We start from the raw sequence: 17,899 nt of genomic DNA on the forward strand, positions 1-17,899 counted from the left end.
TTGATTGAACATCTTATTTATTTTAAAGGTTAATACAATTTTTTAAAAATATGAAAAAGTTGTTTACTCGGTACTTACTTCAACTTTGAGTCGTAACTAATAACATAGAAATCATAATACAATTAAAAAAAACAGCATTGTCAGAATGTTGGAGTAAAAAAAAATAACTGTTATTAATAGATTTTTTGCAAAACCTCTTACTAACTTCCCATACAATACAGTTTGGGAAACTGTGGGTCAAAACAAATGTGTCAAACTGTGTCTTGAACCCAAAACTAGCTTTTCACACTCTGTTAATGCATTTGGGACAAGAAAAAGTTCAACTTTACCAGTGGCTCATATAATCAACAACAGATGCTCATAGAATGTGTGTGTTTTATCTAAGTGATGAGTCTAATGCTGTAATTAAGTTCATCTCCCACTGTTCTGATTCTACAGTAGCTGCTAATTTTCTACATTGTGGTATAACCACTGTGGAATTTGGAGGAATGGAGAGCATATAATTGAAAGTTGGGGAGAGTCCACGAATTGTGCTTAGGTGGCCCAGACAGTACTGCATGTTAAAGGCAGATACGTGGGTTGAAGATCTGTTCTGGCACACAGTTTTAGTGAGTCTCGTTTAACGGACACAGTTTAAGCTTGTCTTCATGTAACAAACCACCATTTCCACTGAAAATCTCCATTCAGTGCATATTCATATTTCACAGTTGAAATTAGATATTACTTCAACAGCGGGACTTGCGTGTTGAAGAGAGATCTTGGCACTGTTACTTATATCTTTGCTTTTGTATTGTTAATTATAATGTTTCAAAGCACTTGATGCAGTTTGTTGTGTACAAGACCAACTGTGTTTTCTTGTTGTTTGCATGGAACTTTCCAAGATGTGAGGATTCCTTTAATCTAGCATTTTATAATTTGTAGCGCACACAAATTTTATTTTGTGAACATATTATAACTGAAATTCTTGACATTCTGGTTTTTAATTTTTTTTAGGTTGGAAATACAGTACTGGATTTGTATCAGCAGAAATGATAAAGGAACATCTTTTCCCACCAGCTTCAGACACCTTGGTGTTAATGTGTGGACCCCCTCCTATGATCAATTTTGCTTGTGTGCCAAATCTTGATAAACTAGGATATGATCCTAAGTTGAGATTTGCCTACTAAGTAAATTTACAGTAGGGTAATGTGTTTTTGGAATCCGAATTTGTTAGGTAAACATCTTCATATGAATGGAATTACAATAATAGTTTTATAGTGAGATTGTTTAGCAAGATTATGGGTAAGGCAGTTTATGCTGCCACCTATAATAGTGTAGTTAGTTTTGTATAAGAGTATATCATCATGTCATATCAGATGTGATCATTTTTTTGTATGTGTTTGCCAATGTGTTTAATGCCTAGAAAGTTGGTGCTTAAAAATCCAAAGTCACAAGGTTGATAAATGTATCTTTACCATTCCCTGGAGTGCTCTCCATCTCAGGATATACATATTCCAGCACTGTGTGATATGATTTTTATATAGATATAAAGTAAATGATGGCATTCATCCCATTTTAGACATAGGGATTTGCATTTACTTAGGATTAGGAAATGTGTTGGATGACTCTTTGTGAGACAGCTTGTATGTTGGCTTGTAATATGCTGTTAGGCACACTTCGGTGTGAGATGCAAAGACATTGTCTTTGTCTTGTATGCTTTATAGTGATTAGTTCGCCATTACATGTTGTTCATAATAACTGTTGCTGACCAAAAAACGTTTGCTGCCAGTGTCATATAATGGAATGTTGTTATGGATTTGTGTGAAAGCAGATTTTGCTCCTTGCATTTCTCGGATAGACATTAAACAAGTTAAAGATAAATTACATGATTTAGTGACATAGCTGTACATATTAATCATCTTCAAAATGTTTTACTTTGGTGTAGATGCTTTGGATTAAAGATCTTGGTTCTTGCTGCCAACAAATAAATATATAATATTTTTAGATATATAATAAACATGTGCTATACCCAGGAAAATCGTACAGCTTTCTGTAAAGCGTTCAAACTTTACTTTAAAAAAGGTATGTGATCTTAGGGTAGTTTATTGCCCAGTAGAATCAAATTTGCTAATTTGTGTTCTTATGGCAGCGCTAGTGAAGACAGTATAAATTTATATCACCTAAGTAAAAAACAGCACAATAGTTAGGCATGTTCTGAAAGAGCTTTACATTTGTTGATGTACAGTTAGTACTAGAATATACTTGAATTGTCATTAACAACTGATGTGAATCTAGAACAGTCAGTGATGCAACATTTATTGGCTGCTGTTTTAGCACTTATGGCATTAGAAAATTAAATATAAATGATATGTCTAACTTTCGAGACCACCAATCCAGGTCACTAAATACATTGAACACTTAGAACAATAAGAGAGATTTTGACAGTATTATTCAAGTAACTGGCTTTCACCTTTTCATTTTAATGTGATTAGATTGAAAACAAGTAATTATTTTAGGTTATTCTTGTAATTAATGTAAATCGAAACATGCACAATAGTTTTTGAAACAGTAAAACAGTTGTGAATTCTTCTTGTGAAACTTTATTTGCCATTGTTTGTGTACGACAGCATTATTTCATTAAAATCTGTTGGTTCAGATTATTTGGCATTTCTCTCATGAATGCCACACAGCTGATTGTTCTGAAATATACAGATGAATGTTACTTGACACAGTGTGTGAGGCAAACTGGTAAGTTTGTACTTGTATACGGTATGTTCATTTTATAAGGATACATTTTTTATATTCATAATTATATATCAATGCTTCTCTCCTGCACAGGTTTTTGTAACTAGATTACATTATGTCTTTTATTTATGCATTGAATGTGAGAACAACACTGAAATACACACGTTTCAGTTGCTTTCTGTTTGTTTACTGCTTCTTGCAGACTTCTTCCATATGTCATCACTACCAGTCTTTCACAAATTTACAAAAATATAAGTTTCATTATGAATGCTAGCAGCTATACAGCATTAAGACTGGTGCAGAATAATACAAATTTTGGCTGTATGAAACAATTTTTAGTACAAGAAGGAAAATAATGTTGTTACAGCCACCAACAGGGTATTTAAATGTTTGCTGTGACAGGTGCTTGAATAATTAAAATTCTATGCTAAAATCCCCCCCCTCCCCTCCCTCCCTCCCCTCTTTATCAGATTCACAGGACATATCATTCCAGAGATGTTAAAAGCATTTTTCACACATTTCATGTAACTTGACTCCTTTCATGAACATGTGAGTTTCTACGAAACATCAGCAGACTCATTATGCAAGTATTGTAAAATTGTGTGAAATGTCAGCAAAGAAAAATCTCGAAAAATAATTTGCAAATGTGTATTATGTTTAGAGTTCCTTTGCTTGTGATATGATGAATTAATTACATAATTCTTCGTTTGGTATTGTCCACATGATTGAACTAAAAAATGTATTTGAAGTAGTTTGTATGGCAAAGTTACTGAAGATTTTTGGTGTACAAACTTTACAGACAGCACACTTATTTGAATCTCATTTACAGTGTTAAGAAAGTACACCACAGAAGGTTTCTATTATGTCCAGCATCATTAATGTTATAAGTTCAGTTTTGTGAGACAGTAGTGTTCTTAAAAATAAAATCATGTATGTAATTTCATGGCACTTCTGTTTTCCTTGTTTAATTCTGGTCTGTATTTAAAAGTAATGCTTCACTTTGGCTGGCATTTATTTTTGTATAGATAGATATTTATATGGATTTATTATTTTTGGAGACAGAGTGCAAATAAATTTAAAGAAATTGTCATGTATCATGAGTGGAAGTACAGAATTGGCTAGGTTTATCCTAGTAATTCAATATTATTCAGTTTCTCCTTAAATGATGCAATTACTGGCAGTGCAAAAAACGGCCTAACCTCAACATCAAGAGTAAAAGTTTCCCTCCAACTCCAAATTATTCTATACAGTCCACATATTGTTTGGTAAAAAGTTACACCAGTTTAAGCATCGGGTTTGGAGGAGGAGGAGGAGGGGGGGTGGGAGAAGTTGAGGACATTATTTTTTAGCAGTTTTTCTTAAAAATTTTGAAAACTATGCAGTTTAATGTGAAAAGTGCCATATACATTAATAATCTACATTAAATTGTGAACAAAAATGGTCCTGATCATAAACTTGCTAAAGTGAGCAGTTTAAAGATTTTAAACATGGCTGGAACAGCAACTGTTGAAAATCTTCACAGTAAATGATAACAGCCTAACAGTTCCAGGATAAAGATTTATTGAAATCCTTGACCACAGTTTTGGTATATCTAAATATACCTTCATCAGAAGCAAAATACACCTGAACAGGAAGATACCGTCATTAGCAAAAACTTAGGGCCATAACAGAGAAAGAAAAAACACTTATAGCTTAAGTAACCATAAAATTACCAAAGTATTACAAGCACAAAACTTTTAGTCACTTACAAAAATCACATCCTGCATTGGAGATACATATAACAATCGTGCCAAAGGCGTCGTCAGTAGCTAAAACATCATCTCCATTTATACGATGTAATTAGGAACAGAAGGTCGATGCGAACACAACATAGCAATAGTACCTCGCCTGTGAACTAGCGTGAAGAGGGTGTGGACACCCTAGGGCAAACAGTTTCACCGAGAGAGGACACTTGTGGTATGTGCGAGACACTCGTGCACATTAAAACCCATGGATACTTACCTGTGTCCTAGTGTCAAGCAGATGAAGCTTACGCTAAGGAACACATCTAACGAGAGAGGGCACTAGTGTTATGCGCGAGAGTCTCGCATAACTTAGATACATATTAGCGAAAGCAACCAAAATGTTACAGTAAAACGAAACTATCTGTAGTCATGAATAAACATAACACTCATTTAACCACACATACTCATCGAAAGCCTCGAACAGCAAACATCAAAATACATAAAATCCCAACAAGACAGGAAAGGTGCATCTCACCAGCATCAACAGCCAAGGAAACTAACTTCTGGTCAGCCAGACTGTATTACATTACAGCAAGGAGGGGTTTGAAACTATCCAAAAAAAATTTGTTTCTAAGCTGCACCTGTTCATTAAGACTAAAACCATATTTTTGAGACAGATGCTTGAAAATCTCTAATTCCTTGAGCAGGTCCAGTTTGTAACCCTTACTTCGTGTAGGAATTCTATGTCCTCCAGTTTACGTGGCATGTGCTGTAAGAGCCATAGATGTTCAGCAAACGTGGAATTATACATGTTTTCCCCATTTTTACGTAGCATGTGTTCTTTATATCTTACTTTAATGGGTCTACCTGTCTGTCCAATGTAATAGTTTGGGCAGTCGTTACAAGTAATTTTGTAAACTCCGGATTTAGTGCCAAGTTCTTCCCACGCCCCATTAGTATGAATCACTCTTTGTTTCAAACTATTATTTACGGAAAAGGCAACTCTGTAACCGTATTGCTTCTGTAGAAGTCTCCTGATCTTGTATGATACGTTCCCCAAAAATGGAATAGAAATAAAGTTATTACCCTCACACAGTTTACAGTCTGTGGTACTTTCCCATGGTCAAACAAGCCTATGGACACCCATTCTGCCCTTTTCTGTACACATTCAATCCAGTGGACCAATTTCAACTGAACTTGGTACACGTAACACTAATTGTCTGGAAAGAATCTCTGTGGCTGTAAGAACAACCTACCTATCAGAGGTGTGGAGATGGCATTGGGAGTGAAAAAGCAGTGTGACCTATAACATGCTAATATCCATAATTTATGCATCTAGTATTTGAGAATGAGCGCACCTAGTGACATGCAGCAAACTTTACACACAATTTCAAACCTTTACAAAACTTTTCCGCAGACAACCCCCACAAAATGATGAAAATTAAGTAGTTTATCACTTATTATGAAAGGTGTACAACTTTGCTTCCGCTGTTTGCTGATAGGTGGCGACAACGGTAAGTAGTGATTGAAAGAAACAGATTGCAGATGTCAGGCAGTTAGCTTGGACCACTGTCAACATAACCTTATTCAAACATTATTCGATTTGTGTTTGCGTCATAAAGTTGTTCTTGATTGAAAATGACAGTTTACGAGCCTAATTCTTGTCCTTTGCAGGAGGTGTTACTGTTTCAATATGCAGAAAACAGCGGCCGAATCTCATCGAATGCTCTCAAGTATGTATGGTAAGGGCGCTATTAGTGAAAGAACGTGTTGTGAGTGGTTTCAATGCTTCAAGAATTGTGATTTTAATGTCGTAGACGAGCATATGGTGCACACTTTCTGTCCAATATGTCATGGCACATTGGCTAGGAATCTGATAAACCCAGCTTTCTGTAAATTGAGGTCATATTTGATGCTTCCTAGTAATGCCTGTGTTTATTGGGCCGATAAAAGGCAGCTCTTTTCTCGGTGCTTTTTCAGTATGTGCTGAATAGTGCACCAGTGTACACTAAAAAGGCAGTGGCTGCCTCTTTCTCCCATACTTTGCCCACCTCTATAGGTTATACTCTAGTGGAAGGGCACAAAGTGCAACAAATCTATTCCAAGTTTTTGGAACACAGTTCTGAGGTGTTCCAGTTTCTGGAGAAGACTCTCTGTATCTAAGATGGTGCGCATTCTATGCTGCCCTCTTCTCTTCTCTTGACCATGATATCAAAGAATGGCAGTCTTGCTTCTGCCACGGTCTCCATAGTGAATTGGATGTTGGGATGAATAGAGTTTAGATGTGCGAGGAAGTCACGGAGTTTGTCCCTTCAATGGAGCCAGATGACTTGAGGGGTTCTTCTTCAGTGTTCCACACACAAATTTGCAACAAGTGAGTGTGCTGCCTATTGTGACCACCCCCCCCCCCCCCTCCATTTGTTCATAATATTTTCATGGAGGTCAAGACATGCCTGAAAAGGTCAATGGTCAGAAATTTGACAGGGATTGAGTGTTTTATCCTCGCCCTTTCCAGGCACCCTTAACAGCACAAAACCCAATACTACCAAATTATAAGCACTCATAAGTCATTCACTTGATATGGATGCATACTTGTCACTTCTTTGCATGTTAGAGGAAGATAATGGAAAATTACCTCCAAGTCTTTGCCATGAGTGATAATGTGGGATTCCTACATCTGCTCCCCTACAATCATTCTGAGTAAGGGGCTAGTGGCATAATGACCTCATCCACACACTGTTATGCTGGTTTTCTGGCGCACTTGTATTCTTGTACACTCATATTTCACAAACAGAAGTTTCAATATTGACATTCAGGACAATCAATCATCATTACACAGTGAAACTTCCTAGCAGATTAAAACTGTGTGCCGGACCGAGACTCGAACTCGGGACCTATTGCCTTTCGCGGGCAAGTACTCTACCAACTGAGCTACCCAAGCACGACTCACGCCCCGTCCTCACAGCTTCCTTTCTTTCAGGAGTGCTGGTTCTGCAAGGTTCGCAGGAGAGCTTCTGTAAAGTTTGGAAGGTAGGAGACGAGGTACTGGCAGAAGTAAAGCTGCAAGGACGGGGCGTGAGTTGTGCTTGGGTAGATCAGTTGGTAGAGCACTTTCCCGCGAAAGGCAATAGGTCCCTCCCGAGTTCGTCTCGGTCCGGCACACAGTTTTAATCTGCCAGGAAGTTTCATATCAGCGCACACTCCGCTGCAGAGTGAAAATCTCATTATTACTCGGTATTCAATCCAGAGTACTGAAAGCCATAATCCTGGTGCCTGTGTTTAACTTCTACAGAAATGATACTCCAGCTACTTATAACATAGTTATCATTTATGGGCATCCTAGTGCAAGACTGGAAACCACCAAATGTTGACTCATGACCACAGACAGCACTGAGATACATGAAACCTTTGCTGGAGAAATGGCATGCTAGGCAAACTTTGACAAGTGTGAGGCAGTTCTGTTTACACATACACAGTAACAACTGCACAAACACCAATACTGCAGACAAATTACACTACACTGTGAGAACATCAGATATCTCAGTGTGTGGCTGGACAGGAAACTCACATGGGAGGACCAATTAAAACACACCACTAACAAAGCACACACGAGGCTCAAACAGCTGTACCCTGTGGTTAACAGGAAAATGACATATGTAGCTCCTGTCTGGGCTTATGCAACGCCAAAACGTCTGTGCCACCTGCAGGCCATATAGGACAAGGCATTACAAGTCATAAGCATTGCCCCAAGATAAACACATGCTGTGGACTTACGTAATGAATTATGCTTCAGTGTTCTCATGGAGGTATTAAAAAAACTCGCCACATGACTGTACAAAAACTTGAGACACTCGCACAACTTTTAATACTAAATCTGGAGAACTAACAACATGACGACTGGTAAAACACTTTTCCTAGTTATTGTTGTGGTTTTCAGTTCAGAGACTAGTTTGATGCAGCTCTCCGTGCTACTCTATCCTGTGCAAGCTTCATCATCTCCCAGTACCTACTGCAACCTACATCCTTCTGAATCTGTTTAGTGTATTCATCTTTTGGTCTCCCTCTATGATTTTTACCCTCCACGCTGCCCTCCAATACTAAATTGGTGATCCCTTGATGCCTCAGAATATGCCCTACCAACCGATCCCTTCTAATCAAGTTGTGCCACAAATTTCTCTTCTCTCCAATTCTATTCAATACCTGTTCATTAGTTATGTGATCTACCCATTTAATCTTCATCATTCTTCTGTAGCACCACATTTCGAAAGCTTCTATTCTCTTTTTGTCTAAACTATTTATTGTCCATGTTTCACTTCCATACATGGCTACACTCCATACAAATACTTCCTGACACTTAAATCTATACTCGATGTTAACAAATTTCTCTTCTTCAGAAATGCTTTCCTTGCCATTGCCAGTCTACATTTTATATCCTCTCTACTTTGACCATCATCAGTTATTTTGCTCCCCAAATAGCAAAACTCATTTACTACTTTGAGCGTCTAATTTCCTAATCGAATTCCCGCAGCATCACCCTATTTAATTTGACTACATTCCATTATCCTCGTTTTGCTTTTGTTGATGTTCATCTTGTATCCTCCTTTCAAGACGCTGTCCATTCCGTTCAGCTGCTCTTCCAGGTCCTTCGCTGTCTCTGACAGAATTACAATGTCGGCGAACCTCAAAGTTTTTATTTCTTCTCCAGGGATTTTAATACCTACTCTGAATTTCTCTTTTGTTTCCTATACTCCTTGCTCAATATACAGATTGAATAACATTGGAGATAGGCTACAACCCTGTCTCACTCCCTTCCCAACCACTGCTTCCCTTTCATGTCCCTCGGCTCTTATAACTACCATCTGGTTTCTGTAGAAATTGTAAATAGCCTTTCGCTCTCTGTATTTTACCCCTGCCACCTTCAGGATTTGAAAGAGAGTATTCCAGTCAACACTGTCCAAAGCTTTCTCTAAGTCTACAAATGCTAGAAACGTAGGTTTGCCTTTCCTTAATCTTTCTTCCAAGATAAGTCGTAGGGTCAGTATTGCCTCAGGTGTTCCAACATTTCTATGGAATCCAAACTGATCTTCCACGAGGTCGGCTTCTACCAATTTTTCCATTCATCTGTGAAGAATTCATGTTAGTTCGGTAATTTTCACATCTGTCAACACCTGCTTTCTTTGGGATTGGAATTATTATATTCTTCCTGAAGTCTGAGGGAATTTCGCCTGTCTCATCCATATTGCTCACCAGATGGTAGAGTTTTGTTAGGCCTGGCTCTCCCAAGGCTGTCAGAAGTTCTAATGGAATGTTGTCTACTCCTGGGGCCTTGTTTCGACTCAGGTCTTTCAATGCTCTGTCAAACTCTTCATGCAGTATCGTATCTCCCATTTCATCTTCATCTACGTCCTCTTCCATTTCCCTAATATTGTCCTCATCATCACCACCCCTGTATAGACCCTCTATATACTCCTTCCACCTTCCCTTCTTTGCTTAGAACTGGGTTTCCATCTGAGCTCTTGATATTCATGCAAGTGGTTCTCTTTTCTCCAAAGGTCTCTCTAATTTTCCTGTACGCAGTATCTATCTTACCCCTTGTGAGATAGGCCTCTGCATCCTTACATTTTTCCTCTAGCTATCCCTGCTTAGCCATTTTGCACTTCTTGTTGATCTCATTTTTGATACGTTTGTATTCCTTTTTGCGTGCTTCATTTACTGCATTTTTATATTTTCTCCTTTCATCAATTACATTCAATATCTCTTCTGTTACCCAAGGATTTCCATTAGCCCTCGTCTTTTTATCAACTTGCTCCTCTGCTACCTTCACTATTTCATCTCTCAAAGCTACCCATTCTTCTTCTTCTGTATTTCTTTCCCCCAGTCTTGTCAATTGTTCCCTAATGCTCTACCTGAAGCTCTCTACAACCTCTGGTTCTTTCAGTTTATCCAGGTCCGATCTCCCCAGATTTCCACCTTTTTGCAGTTTCTTTAGTTTTAATCTACAGTTCATAACCGATAGATTGTGGTCAGAGTCCACATCTGCCCCTGGAAATGTCTTACAATTTAAAACCTGGTTCCTGAATCTCTGTCTTGCCATTATATAATCTACCTGAGACCTTCCAATATCTCCATGCTTCTTCCATGTATACAACCTTCTTTTATGATTCTTGAACCAAGTGTTAGCTATGATTAAGTTATGCTCTGTGCAAAATTCTACCAGGCGGCTTCCTCTTTCATTACTTACTCCCATTCCATATTCACCTACTACGTTTCCTTCTCTTCCTTTTCCTACTATAGAGTTCCAGTCGCCCATGACTATTAAATTTTCGTCCCCCTTCACTATCTGAATAATTTCTTTTATCTCATCATACATTTCATCAATCTCTTCATCTGTGGAGCGAGTTGGCATATAAACTTGTACTTCTGTGCTAGGCATGGGTTTTTCGTATCTATCTTGGCCACAATAATGCGTTCACTATGCTGTTTGTGGTAGCTTACCTGCATTCATATTTTCCTATTCATTATTAAACGTACTCCTACATTACCCCTATTTGATTTTGTATTTATAACCGTGTATTCAACTGACCAGAAGTGTTGCTGCTCCTGCCACCAAACTTCACTAACTCCCACTATATCTAACTTTAACCTATCCATTTGCCTTTTTAAATTCTCTAACTTATCTGCCCGATTAAGGGATCTGACATTCCACGCTCCGATCCGTAGAACACCAGTTTTCTTTCTCCTGATAACGTCCTCCTTAGTAGTCTCTGCCCGGAGATCCGAATGGGGGGACTATTTTACCTCCGGAATATTTTACCCAAGAGGAGGGCATTATCATTTAACCATACAGTAAAGCTGTGTGCCCTCGGGAAAAGTCACGGCTGTAGTTTCCCCTTGCTTTCTGCTGTTCGCAGTGTGAGCACAGCAAGGCCGTTTTGGTTAGTGTTATAGGGCCAGATCAGTCAATCATCCAGACTGTTGCCCCTGCAACTACTGAAAAGGCTGCTGCCCCTCCTCAGGAACAACATGTTTGTCCGGCCTCTCAACAGATACCCCTCCGTTGTGGTTGCACCTACGGTACGGCTTTCTGTATCGCTGAGGCACGCAAGACTCCCCACCAACGGCAAGGTCCATGGTTCATGGGGGGCGGGGCACTTTTCCTTAGGGACTGTTGACTAATTATAGGTGTGCTTAGTTTAAACCTCCTATAAGTAGTTAACTTTTCCTTGGGGACTGTTAACTACTTATAGGAGGTTTAAACTAAGCACACATGCGACCTCTGTATCACGACAATTCTGACTAACACTGACAGCTGCGTCCATACAGCCTAGTAACTAGCAAAAACAGGGAAGCTAAAAATATGAAATACAAATAAACCCCACATGACACTACCCAATGACATGCCTATTTTATGATCAAATTAACCTCTCCAAGGACAACTTTGGCAAGTTACTGGTACACTGATGTTATAGCTGATGTAGCACATTTCATCTGTGTTCAATTACAGTGGTAACATCTCTCTACCAATATTTCTTAACAACCATGTGTGAACTGTCATTAATGGCACAAATCTGCCCGTTGTCTTACTCCTTGTCCTAACTGTGGCAGAGATTTTTTCTCTATGGTGCTTTCCCTGACACTTATTTCCGTCTGCCCTTAAAACAGCTACCCTCAAGTCGCTTTATGTCTACTGTCTTCAGAATGTGACTGTATTAGTGAGTGGTCACACCCAGACATATGTACAGCATCACAGTTCTGCATCCTATGATTTCTCGATTGGCATCCTAACCCTTTTCACAGAAGTGACTGTAGAACTTCTTGTGTTGGTCACTATACTAGTTTGGATGTGGAGAAGCTCCACTTCACTTACCCAGGAGGTCAGTTCATCAGTGCACCTGACAATAGTGACATATCTGATCACCAAGATATTGTGCCTATTGGACACTATGAATCAGCAGTACACCTTCAGACTATTCAATCAACAGATACTCCTGGAGAAACTGAAGAATCACAGAATGCACCAAGTCATTCTTAATGGAAAGAAATCTTCAGGCACAACAGTAATTTTTGGCATACCATTAGGGAGTGTTACCTTGTTAGAGTATTTGACTGTTTTCTGGAAATTGTCTTAAATGATTAATTATGTCATTTTATGCTCCTAACATGTTTTTTCTCTTTTTTTTCTGCTGAATTTCAGTATCCTTTTATAAAAATGGAAATGAAATCCAAATAATTTGAAAGACCCCTAAAATGCTCCATTAGTCATGTGATACCTGTGACATCACTGGCTAGCTCACTACTCCTGCTGTCATAATTCTAATTCACAGTGATGTCTTGTTTTGGAATTTACGTTTCGAAAATGGTGTGTTGCACCATACTGTACAAATACACCTATAAAAACTCCAGAAAAGATGTTTTTGAATGTTTCGGAGAAAGAGAAGATGCATAAAATGTGGTTGCACTGTACTGGCAAATTACTGCCACGTCGATGCACAATTTCACTAACTTAGTTAAAAATGGGTTGCATTGTGAAGTTAATATTTACTTACCTCAGATATATGCTCTTCCACTGTTACAACAAAGGACGGAACCATTGAATGAAACTAAACTCCTGGTGAAATCGTTTTACCCAACTACATCTTAATTATTCAGGAGCTCAGTCCTTAGAGTGGTAGACCATTGAATTTTATGAGATGATGCCCATAGATCTGATTCAGATCTAAGCCAAAAGAACATTGTAACTTATTTGTAAAATGACTCGACAGTCCTCTCATATGAAAATCAAATCACAATTACAAAACTTCACCACATCAATCAGAAACACAATATTATTGTTTTCCTCGCTATTTACACATACTTCCATCTGCAGTCACTGATCACACACGCCATGTTCAAAAAGATATTTTCTGGTTAATGTGATTCACACACTTTCGATTTTACCAGAAACAATGCTTTAATCCCAGTACTGTCCAGCTAGAGTCCTTATGTGATGTCAGTGCAGCTTGGAGTTCTTGTATGGTGTGCAGATTGCCTTCACAGGCCTTTCCCTTCAGTGTACCCCATAGAAAGTATCCCGGTGGAGCCAATTCGGGTGAACATGGAGGCCAGAGTCCTTGAAAGATGATACGGACACTGAAGATGTCCTTAAAAAAATTCATTGCCTTGTGAGCAGTATGTGCAGTTACCCCAACCTGTTGGGACCAGGCATTCTCAATCTTGTCCTCATTCAGTTCGCCTAGGAAGGGCTCCTGAATGCAGGTGCAATATCATTCTGCAATTATAGTGCAATGAAAGAAGATCGGCCCAATGATGCGTTTATGAGTCATTGTGCACCAAACACCAACCTTTTGATCATACAATGGGGACACCTTAAATTCATGCGGATTCTCCGTAGTCACGTAACTGGAGAGGTGAAACCACATCTCATTCGTGAGAAACGTCAAGAATCCCCTCACCATTGTCCTGCAGGAAGGACAGAAACCAGTCGCAAAAGCTCACACTCACCAGGCGATCGGTGTCTCTCAATTCTTCCACGATCGACATTTTGTATTGATACGTGGACAGTGACGTCTGGAGAATCTGATGTGGAACATACGGACATGAGAGCCTGCTGAGCTAGTTGGCTAACCAATTACTTTGGACTTTGCAGCACCATGTCTTGCACTTCCTTTGGGTGTGGACGTGGCTGGCCTGCCTGATTTGGAGTATTATGAATGCTTCTGGTCTTTCAAAACTTGGTGATGAGGTTCTGTACAGCATTGTGGTTAGGCATCTTCATTCCCGAGCACTTTGCTGCAAATGCAGCTTCTACTACTGTGGTAAAATCGTCTCCATTGCCTAACACATGCTCTATAAGAACATTCTTAGTTCAATCATCAGCATGATGAACTGGATCACAATGATATCACAAAAGACGTTTGTCTTCAATCAAACCGAACATGTGAACAAATAGAAATACCTGCTCAAATATGGTTTAAATATGTTAAACAATGGAATATGTATTAATAATTGACAGTCATTACTTAGCACGCCACAACACGGCATTGCTTAGTTACTTTCTGAACACCCGGTAAAATCAGTTATTGCTAATGCCATTTTAAACTTTTAAAAACACACAACCTTTGCAGGTTTTGAACATTTGGCCCATCTGACCGGTTATCCTGCTAGTTTGCGGTAAATGACGCACAATGATATCTCCAATGGTGAGATGACAAGATCTTTATTCGTTAATTTGGGAATTAATACAGGATGTCTTTTAGATGCAATGAACGTCAAGGCAAGATTCACACGAAAATGAATAAGTGACTTGTTGACAGGTTATTCAGGAACTAAGTATGACAAAGGTACTTAAGAACAAACATGGAGAAAACAAGAACGTGTAAAATAAAATACTTGTGGCGTGACACATTGGTGATGCACTCGTGAACTGAACTGCACTGCACTGAATTGTGCTGCGCTGCTAATTGTGGTCGCCACAATCATGGCACCTTGTTTGTTGGCAGTCTGATGCGCTATCTGTTGCAGTACTGACCATCTGCTGTATGCAGTAACTCTGATGAGTCTTCAACAGAGGAAATCAGCACAAAGTTTTGCCAAGAATAATTTTATTGTGGTTTGGATCGTAGCTCATGACTGATAGTCGACAATCTAGTTATAATATATGGACCTATTTGCAAAAGTTCTACAGTTCCTTGGTTTTGACTGAGTTTAATGATGTTGCGGAGAGCAGGGTAAAGAATGTCCGTTTTTGCACATATATCGCTGCTCTAAATGGGTGTAACATAAACACGTCAACTTCCTCAAGATTTCCACTGTCAGTGTTCACAGAATTCCCTTCTATTGTCACTTAAAAGTTGTAATAGCGTTTTCCACTCCTAAATAGCTAAACTGTTTACAGAAAATGTACATAAAAACCTCGTAATTTCAGCTAGCTCTCCTATAGCACACGTATAGCTTCATCTTACTCCTTGTCTGTGACCTCACCAGAACATTAGCCAATAACTGAGCATTTTCGATCACGTGACTACAGCTTGATATCTAATGATTTTTAAGCTTTAATTACATAAAAATAACAGATATTTTTTGAGAATATTGACTGTAAATGCTATTTAAATGTCACAATCAATCAAAGTAACAACAATCTAAACCATATTTTTAACACAGGAGAATAGCCTATTGAAAAGTCAAAGTAGTCCCATACTGAGGGAATGATTATAGGGGATCAGATGCAGGAATCATACATTGCTACTTGTAGTATGGACTACTCATGTTCAGGACATAGTGGAGGTGATCTGTCATTGTCTTCCTCTGACCTGTCATAAAATTTCACATGCATATGTGAGTTGCAGATACCCATGGTCAGTGCTTGCAATGTGTAGTGTCGGGTTTTGTACTGTTACAGATGCAGGGAAGCCATAGTGTTAAACCCAATACAGACACCTGGCTTACTCATCTTGAATGAATTTGTTTTGATGTTCTTTACCTCATGTATTAATTTAAATGAACAGTTTTAGAACACTCTGTATGTATAAATAATATCAAAGTTCTACGAGATTGTTTGTGGATGATCCTGTTGTATACAGGGAAGTTACAATGCTAGGATATTGTAGTGAAATGCATGAAGACCTACAGACGATCAATTTTTAGCACAGAGGTTGAGGGGTTAATCCTCAACCTAAACAGATGTAACATATTGCATTTTAAGTAGGTAGAAAGACCTATTGTTGTGTAATTACATGATTGCTGAGTAAACACAGGAAGCAGCCAGATCTATTAAATTTTCGGGAGAATGTGTATGGAGAGATTTAAAATGCAACAGCCACATAAAACTTAGTAAACTTGCGTATGACTGATACCTGAGCACTGGTCGTTCATATGGTACCATACTCATATCAGATAGGAATGGAAGAAGAAATAGAAAAGATCTAAAGAAGATTGGCAGATTCATTTACAAAGAGCAGAAACATCATGTAGGTATTTGTCCAACTCCAGTGGCAGATGCTATGGGAGGGACATTGTGCATTAGCATGTGGTTTGCTGTTAAAATTCTGAACTTGCACATTCCCAGAAGACCAACCAATATATTGTTTTCTCTTTTGTATATATCATGAAATGGCCATGAAAGTAGAGAAATTTCAACTCACATATTTGTTTACTAACAATTGTTCTTTTGCCCAACTGCAACAGGAGGCGGGGAAATGTCAGTAGTACTCAAAAGTATCCTGCACCACTTATAAGGTAAACTGTGAAGTATACATGTAGATGTAGTAGCAGGGGTAGCCTCTCTTTGTTTACTGATGTGCCTTGTCTCAGAAATATCAATGACAGAAACATTCTCTCCATCTAGCATAAGTGAGATTTGTGGGTTGATAGATTCATGTGGGTGTATTATTTTCTTTGCTCCTGTGGATAGGCTTCTCCATCCTTGACCCCTCAGATGTCACAAACTTCCTCGTGTGATCTTTGAGCTATAATGTGTTTTACTGACATACTGTGGTGCACACGTGTTGACCTCTGGTAGAGTTGCAACCTGATTTTCTTATATTGTTAATCAAGTCAGTTAATGACTGCACATTCTGTGCATTGCTGAATTATGTGACCTGATGATGGCTGTAAAGCCGAAGCTGGTTATCTGTTCAATACTGTGAGTCATATGGTTTGTTATAGTGACAACAAATTCTTGGGATGTTGTGCAAGCCAACTACATCATATTTTCATCGACATGTTTGTGCAAGCACATCAGGGCCATATCAAGAGCCTGGCAAGGTAGGATCCGCCAAGGGCACAGGTGCAGAGAGAGTGCAAAAACTGAGTAGAAAAATGTAAGAAAATCGGTTTAAGAATTAACCAGAAGAGGTATGAGAGTTCTCCTAATCATCATGTCGCTATCTTCTGGCTCTGAGGAAAAGCCTTTTTCCTTGACTCAAAGTGCATGCTGTTGCCACAGTGTCACTTCTACAGTTTCCATTCATCCTAGTACACTGCGTAACAAATGCTAAGGAAAAACTGACACTTGTTAAGGAACAACTGTCACAGAGCAACCGAGAATTTCTAGGTAACTCCCGACCAGTGGTCATAGAAGGAAATGTAGAGGGTAGGACATGTTAATTGCAGTGAAGTCTGTGCACAAACGCTCTGTATGCATTCAACGGTTCATGCAGTATGGTGTTTGATGAAGGTTGTGGTGAAATCGATTAGTGGGACATTCTGTGTGGTACAGCTACATGTCTGCAAGACATAATTTGAGCGCTTACAATCATGGATGAGCAGCTGCACGGCCTGAAGGTGGTCAAAGTGTCACTACTGTTGCCACAGTAATGGGTGTGTTCAAAAGTGTCATCTTGAGTTTTCAAAAGGTCACTGGAGGTGAAAATGCTATGTGAAAGAATGCCAGTGGCCGTAGATGGACCATTACACTGCCTAGTGATGAAAAGGAAAAGACATCTCACTCCTAG

At 38.9% G+C, this 17,899-nt stretch overlaps 1 protein-coding gene across 4 annotated transcripts in view; it reads left to right on the forward strand.

Moving 5' to 3' along the window:
* The window catches only part of LOC124804711 (NADH-cytochrome b5 reductase 2), a 39,141-nt gene extending 36,242 nt beyond the window's left edge, over positions 1 to 2,899 (forward strand). For all 4 annotated transcript variants that reach the window (XM_047264973.1, XM_047264974.1, XM_047264970.1 and 1 more), the window contains one exon: positions 994 to 2,899. In XM_047264973.1, the coding sequence (XP_047120929.1) occupies positions 994 to 1,166 (173 nt within the window). In that variant the 3' untranslated portion in view covers positions 1,167 to 2,899. The remainder of the gene's footprint in view (positions 1 to 993) is intronic.
* Positions 2,900 to 17,899: the final 15,000 nt, after the last annotated feature.

Source organism: Schistocerca piceifrons, chromosome 7 (assembly GCF_021461385.2).
Source record: "Schistocerca piceifrons isolate TAMUIC-IGC-003096 chromosome 7, iqSchPice1.1, whole genome shotgun sequence".
In the NCBI taxonomy this organism is placed as follows: domain Eukaryota; kingdom Metazoa; phylum Arthropoda; class Insecta; order Orthoptera; family Acrididae; genus Schistocerca; species Schistocerca piceifrons.